This window comes from Notolepis coatsorum (assembly GCF_963971535.1).
Source record: "Notolepis coatsorum genome assembly, chromosome: 11".
Taxonomy (NCBI): Eukaryota; Metazoa; Chordata; class Actinopteri; order Aulopiformes; family Paralepididae; genus Notolepis; species Notolepis coatsorum.
Window position 1 is genome coordinate 80,651,641 of NC_140175.1, and position 7,021 is coordinate 80,658,661.

The 7,021-nt window shown below is 42.7% G+C and overlaps 1 protein-coding gene across 1 annotated transcript; it reads left to right on the plus strand.

Annotated features, from left to right (window-relative positions):
• The first annotated feature begins 1,343 nt into the window (after positions 1-1,343).
• Positions 1,344-6,810, plus strand: ccn1l1 (cellular communication network factor 1, like 1). The gene is made up of 5 exons (XM_084325344.1): positions 1,344-1,627; positions 3,109-3,322; positions 4,198-4,554; positions 4,757-4,959; positions 5,054-6,810. Exons 1-5 carry the CDS (start codon positions 1,553-1,555, stop codon positions 5,357-5,359), a joined length of 1,155 nt encoding a protein of 384 aa, XP_084181470.1. The 5' UTR covers positions 1,344-1,552; the 3' UTR covers positions 5,360-6,810.
• The last annotated feature ends 211 nt before the right edge of the window (positions 6,811-7,021 follow it).

Genomic DNA, 7,021 nt, shown 5'->3' on the forward strand with positions numbered 1-7,021 from the left:
TGACACCCGAATAAAGGATCATCTTATCTTATATCTTATTATTATTATTATTATTATTATTATTATTATTATTATTATTATTATTATTATTATTATTATTATTATTATTATTATTATTATTATTATTATTATAATAATAATAATAATAATAATAATAATAATAATAATAATAATAATAATAATAATAATAATAATAATAATAATAATAATAATAATAATAGCTTTGATTTATATAGTGCCTTTCATGAAACCCAAGGACGCTTTACAACAGCAACAAAACGACAAATAAAACATAAACAGAACAAATAATAACAATAAAGGACAGGGAGATGACAGCCTTTGTGAACAGGTGGGTTTTCAGGGCTGTCAGGAGTCCAATGATGTGTGATCGAGGACATTAGGGTGAAGGGGCATGTTATATCAGGCCTTCATTCATGACCTGATCTCCTATCTTAGGTGTGCCTGTGTGGTCCAGTGTGGTCCAATGAAGCAGGTTCCGGTCAAAGGGACAAACATTAGGCCATGGACCCCAGTTTGATACAATGTTGATAAGACCCCTGTTTGATAAGATGTTGGTATGGATGGACCCATATTTGGGAACCACTGCTGTAGTCAACCTGGCCCTAAAGCACCCCCCCCCCCCCCTTCAGTACGAATAAACCATCATGGATGAGATCATCACCGTGGACACAAATCATTCCCACGCCCGCGATGGAAGCAGGAGACTCGGAAAAGCGACCACAGACCACTCAAACCATTCCTGTCCAAGTAGTAACACGTCTCATCAATACTTGAAATTCTCATCTCCCAAAATGCCCATTTCCAGTGCATCTGTGTTCTGTGTTGTTCCACGGTGTGTGTTGTTCACCCATCCACTTCTGCTGCCCGTCCTCACAGTCACAACCCCCAACACACACACGCGCACACAGACACACAGACACACACACACAGCTCTGTCACACTCTGCCCCGAGACTCACCCTGTCCCCACACACTCCTCAACATTCCCCTGACTATTCTTTTTATCCAAACCTTCTTTCGGCTGGCTTTGCCCCCCAAACCCCACCCGCCCTCCCATATCCCTCTCCCCAGCACTGTGTAGTCTATACCCCACCTCCCAACCAACACCAACACCCCCCCCCCCCCCCCCCATCATCCCTGTCATCTGAGAGAGAGAGAGGGAGAGGGAGAGCTAGCGGTGATGTCACAGGGAGAGTCGTCTGGAAGCCTGTATAACAGGGGCCAGTCATCATCCAGCATGTCATGAAGTAGAGGAGCAGAGCAGAGCTGCAGCAGAACCTCCTGGAGACTGAAGTCTGGATGTTGATCAACAGCTGACTGACAGAAGAGCAGAACAACCGTCTGGACGCAGGAGCTGATATTGACTTGTGGAGGCTGCCGTTTTTGCACTATAGTGAACTAGTTTCCCTTTTTTTCTCTCCTCAGATCGGTTTGACGCACCGTTTTTAATTCCGACAACCTGATAGCAGAGGATAATTTGGACAAATTAAAAGAAGCAAAATCGATTTATTTTTTTACGCACACCTGAAATAATGTTATTTCTGTGGACAATCATGACACAAGGCAGCCTCTCTCCCCTGGTTGTTGTCTCCTGTGTGCTTGTGGTGGTAAGTCTTTCTATACAGCCTACACTCTTATAGATTTGGGACAGATGTCTACTATTTATTTGTTCTCTTAAATGTTACATCTACATCTACTGTATGTTTGATGTTTTGGGTTGACCCTGAAAGATGTAACATGACGTTATTTATGAAAGGAACACTTCTACAGCCATTTATTGTCTCCTGAGACAGAAGGTGAATAATTAAATCATGTTGAAGGAGTAGCATCTTTACAGTACAAGTGTTAAAATGGCAGATTTTGTCCTGACCCCATACAAATGTATCATTCAAATCCAGGGGTGTGAAGTACTTGAGTAATTGTACTTCGTTACAATACTTACCTTACAAAGTACTGTTTTGGGGGATTTGTACTTTACTCGAGTATTATTAGGTTTGTATACTTGTACTTTTACTCAATTACATTTCAGAGAAAAAAACATACTTTTTACTCCTTACATTTAAAATGCAGACCTACAAAGTACAAAGTACAGGTCCAACCATTTTAATTAGTATATTTGTTTCTCTGGCCCAACTAACGTTAACGTTATTAATCCTGCAGCCGCACTTTATTTAAAAACAGCCAATAAAATCCCCATCAATGGAAAATTAACCCACCCATACCCATGCTGATTGGTCCTTGTGCAAGACTAAAAAGCTCTTTATTTTTTTTACTTTTAAGTTTTAGTACTTAAGTACATTTAAAAGTAGAAACTTTTTTTTACTTTTACTCAAGTGTGTTTTTAGCCAGATACTCTGACTTTTACTTGAGTACGATTTTGAGACGGTACCCATACTTTCACTTGAGTATAATTTCTGGGTACTTTTTACACCCCTGTTCAAATCTGCCTTTGAATCTTGAAATGGATAATGTGGTCAGTCCTAGTGCTTTGAACGACACACCAATCTTCTTCTGGAGTCAAACATACACTGTGGATCAACACAATAGCAGTGTAGATGGAAGAATAATGTTATTATTTCTTCTTCTTCTTCTCAAGAGTATATTGCAAAAAAATACTGCAAAAGTGTAGTTTCTCAACAAGGTGGGGTCGTGTCTCATTGCCTGAGGTTTATTCAAGGTTTTTCCCGTATTCTAATGACATTAACCTTCAACGCTTAATAGAAATGTCTCTCCTTTTCAACAACAACCTGTGATGAATTTGAGATGCGTTGTTGTGATTTTATGTTCTGTTCTTATTGCCATTATTTTCAGAGTTAAGGAATGGTTAAGGTCAGGGTTAAGGTCAGGGATGAAATGTTTAGCAACTTTTTGTTTCCCGTCAAAATGTCCTACAGTTCTGGGCAATGGGGTCTCTAGACATCGACCATTGTTCAGCTCTCTGTGTGTCAGTGGTAAAGTCTCTTACCATCTGACGCAGATCCTGGATCAGCAGCAATTGATTTGAGGACGAGATAAAACTTGATCACATCCCACCATCTGGAAACACATTCCTTCACGAACCGTATGTATCTCTCTCTGTGCCACACAGGTGCACGGCGGATGCCCGAGCCAGTGCTCGTGTCCGGCCTCCCCGCCCACGTGCGCGCCTGGCGTGAGCTGGGTGATGGACTCCTGCGGCTGTTGTAAGGTGTGCGCCACGCAGTTCAACCAGGACTGCAGTGCCCGTCAGCCCTGTGACCACATCAAGGGCCTACACTGCCACCTAGGGGCCTCCGGAGACCCAGACAGAGGCCTGTGTAGAGGTAAGGGGTGGGGAGCTAATTGATTGATTGATTGAAAACTTTATTAACAGATTGCAGAATGGGTACAATACAGTACGGCTCAATACACACAATTGTTAAGGGGATGCAGACCAGAGAAATACTTTCGTCTTGTTTACATCAGTGTCCCCCATTTTCAATTAATCAGGACATAAGACATACATGACATACAGATAGACAGTACTGTTACATCTATCTAGCTGGATGAGACAGTGGCAGTGGGTAGAGACATTTCAATGCTACACTGTTACACAGTCAATTTCAAATGCTTAAACACTTGCACAGTCATTTTTATATACTAATATACTTTTGTTATGTTTTTTTTTTAAATACATTTTCTATTGCTGAAACTGAGAAGTATTGATACGGTCACTTAAACATGTGGCCAGTTCAGTCTCAACCTTGATACGGTGATGAGGTCATACTGATCTCACAGACCGGCCATTGTGATCTCATTGTAAAAACATGCTGTGCTGAGTGTGTAGAACTGCAAGCATGTTATTGTTTTGTGACATCATCATGACCCTAAAGTTCCCAGTGATCTCATGTATAAATATTACAGTTTCTAAATATGACCTTAGAAACCAATACATTATGTCATTATACTAATATTGTGACCTCATAATAGAGTGATCGTTATCCAAGTTCTTAACTTAACCCTCTCAGGTGAATGACCTCACGTCTGTGATTCTCTATCAATGATGTAACCATGTGTACTGGCCCATTGAAAGCTGTGGAGTCATAGAATTTCAAGATAGAGTTCAGACGAGAACACTCCAAAGAACGTACACCTGAAACCAACTCTTTAATATTCCTAAATAATTCCTAAATCGTTCCCTATTCTCCCCCCCTACCAGCGGAGGCCATGGGTCGTCCGTGTGAGCTGGACGGCCGCGTCTACCAGCACGGCGAGGACTTCCGGCCCAGCTGCCAGCACCAGTGTTCCTGTATGGACGGTGTGGTGGGCTGCATGCCCCTGTGCCCGCAGCAGGTGCCGCTGCCGGATTGGCGCTGCTCGAGGCCCCGGCTCGCCAGACTGCCCGGCCGCTGCTGTGAGGAGTGGCTCTGCGATGACGACAACCACATCGACGAGGACTCTGGGGAGGTCCAAAGCCCTCCTCCTCCAGCCCCTACGCAGCACCCTGATCTGGCCAGCAACGAGCTGTTCGTGGCCCCGACCCCTTGGGATTCAAGTGCTGGAGCTCCATATCAAGGTATGTCACTGCATGTGATGATGTAACAGGCTTTGAATATTTGTGGTTTTCGGTGATTATTGAATGTAAGGGCCTGAGTAAAATGATAGAGTTTGCATTATAGATCTATACTGTATCCAGGTATATGAATGGGTTATTGTTTTTCTCAATTTTATGATAAGGTGTCCCCCTTGGCTCAATATTTGGCCCATTCCTTTTCCAGAGTGGATCCCATCCACCCAGTCCCACGCCCTGATTCCCTCAACATGCTTCTTGCAAACCACTGATTGGTCACCCTGTTCAGCCACCTGTGGGATGGGAGTGTCCAGCCGTGTGACCAATAGCAACACAGAGTGCCGATTGGCTAGAGAAACACGGCTATGCCAGATCAGGGAGTGTGACCTTCCACGTATACCTTCACTCAAGGTGAGACATTCTATCAAGTGACCATTATTTATGATTTCCCTGAATATTTGTTGGGATGAAATTAACTTATTTGTTCAATGTCTTTCTCCTACAGAAAGGGAAAAAATGCCAGCGAATGGTACGCCCCCACAAACCAGTGCGCATAAGCTTTGCCGGGTGCTCTACGGTGCGACGCTATCGGCCTCGCACCTGTGGCTCTTGCACTGATGGACGATGCTGCACCCCTTCTCTGACACGCACAGTGCATCTACGGTTCCGCTGCCCCGACGAGCGCCAGGGCTTCACTCGTAGTGTGATGTGGATCCAGCGCTGTCACTGCACTGAGAGCTGCCAGGTCAGAGGGCTAGCTTCTCCGGGCTCGCTCATTCTGCCTAATGACATTCACACCTTCACGCACTGAAAGTTGTCAGGGCAGAGGGCTAGCTTCTCTGAGCTCACTCAGTAACACCTTCACCCACTGAGAGCTGTCAGGGCAGAGGGCTAGCTTCTCTGGGCTCACTCAGTCACACCTTCACCCACTGAGAGCTGTCAGGGCAGAGGGCTAGCTTCTCTGGGCTCACTCAGTCACACCTTCACCCATGGAGACCTCAACCCCTTCATGTCTTCAGCCATCATCCTTCATCCCATCATTTGCACAAAGTCTTCACCCATGAACTTGACCTTGACATAACCTTAGACCTCACCCGGGCCTAATGTGTTACTGCTAAACCACCACCCCATTGAGACCCTACTGGACTCCCACGTCCAGAACCTTGCCCATGAACCATCTCCAGTCCTCCTCAAACTCTGGTCATCCCTGCCTGCTTGCATTGTCACTGGGGCTAGCCTCACTCTAACCAAAGCTCCTTTCAGTGGTGCCCAAGAATCTCTGGGGGAATTGGTTTATTTTGTTCAACTCACTAAAGCATATTTATTATTATTATTATTATCATCATCAATAATCATAATAATAATAATAAATGAAAGGTGCTGTAAGTGGTATTTTCTTGTTCAAATGAGTGTTAAATACGCACTCCAGTAGCACACCATGTATCACGCTGCGTCGCGAAGCAGCCGTCCTGGGTTCGCTTCCCACTACCGGTGACCTCCATTTGTCGCATGTCTTCCCCGTCTCTTCTCCCGTTCATCCTCTCCTCATCTGTCGGTCATCTCTGACCATGAAAAGTGATAAACGCTAAAAAAAAAAAATCTTTAAAATGAGTGTTAAATAGCTCTACATTCCGACAGCCATCACTGATACAGAGTGTTTGGTCAGTAACATGGGTCTCTCAGTCCCTCCATTCTGTAATAAAAATGTGCTTTCTGCACACTGGCAGATTATTTTACTTATTTCAAGCAAAAGTTCTTGAAAGAGGAGGGAACATTTACACAGTAGATCATTTACTGCCTTAGCCTTTATCTATTGACGTCCTATCCGGGCAAGCGTTGGAAATGCACAGAATGATTTGTATGGTTTACAAACAAAGATATGATTTTTTTTAATAGTATAAACAAGTCTTATTGTATTACTGTAAGTAAGGATGTTGATGTGATTTTTGACATGGATATAACATATGAATGTAAATATGTATTTTTATAACACCTTGTACAGTTGGGCATGGTTGAGTTGTTTGAAATGAATATGTATAGCTATGTTTGTTTTCTATTTGAAAATACTTCACTTATGAAGGAGTGGCCTATTATTTAATTATCACCTCTTTTTCGAGGTGTACAAAATATGACCAAAGAATTTGCTATGCTAATTTATATAAACTTTATTTTGTTTAAAATGTATTCCTGTTGTAGTGACTACTGTATAAATTACAAAATTCTTGTCAAATATATGTATTTCTAAAAAAGAAAAAAAGGAAATTGTGTGAAAAATGATTTTTTTTTTATCTTGATACAATACAAGTTGCAGCTTGCACCCACCACACATACATGACATTGAGATAATTCCTAGTAGCCACAAATATCAAACATGAATGAGTTATTATGATAAAGCCATTGTGTGAATCCAGCAGAATCCAACAAAATGTGATTGATACCAACATGGTGCCTTGCCGCTTGCTTATCCCGGCAC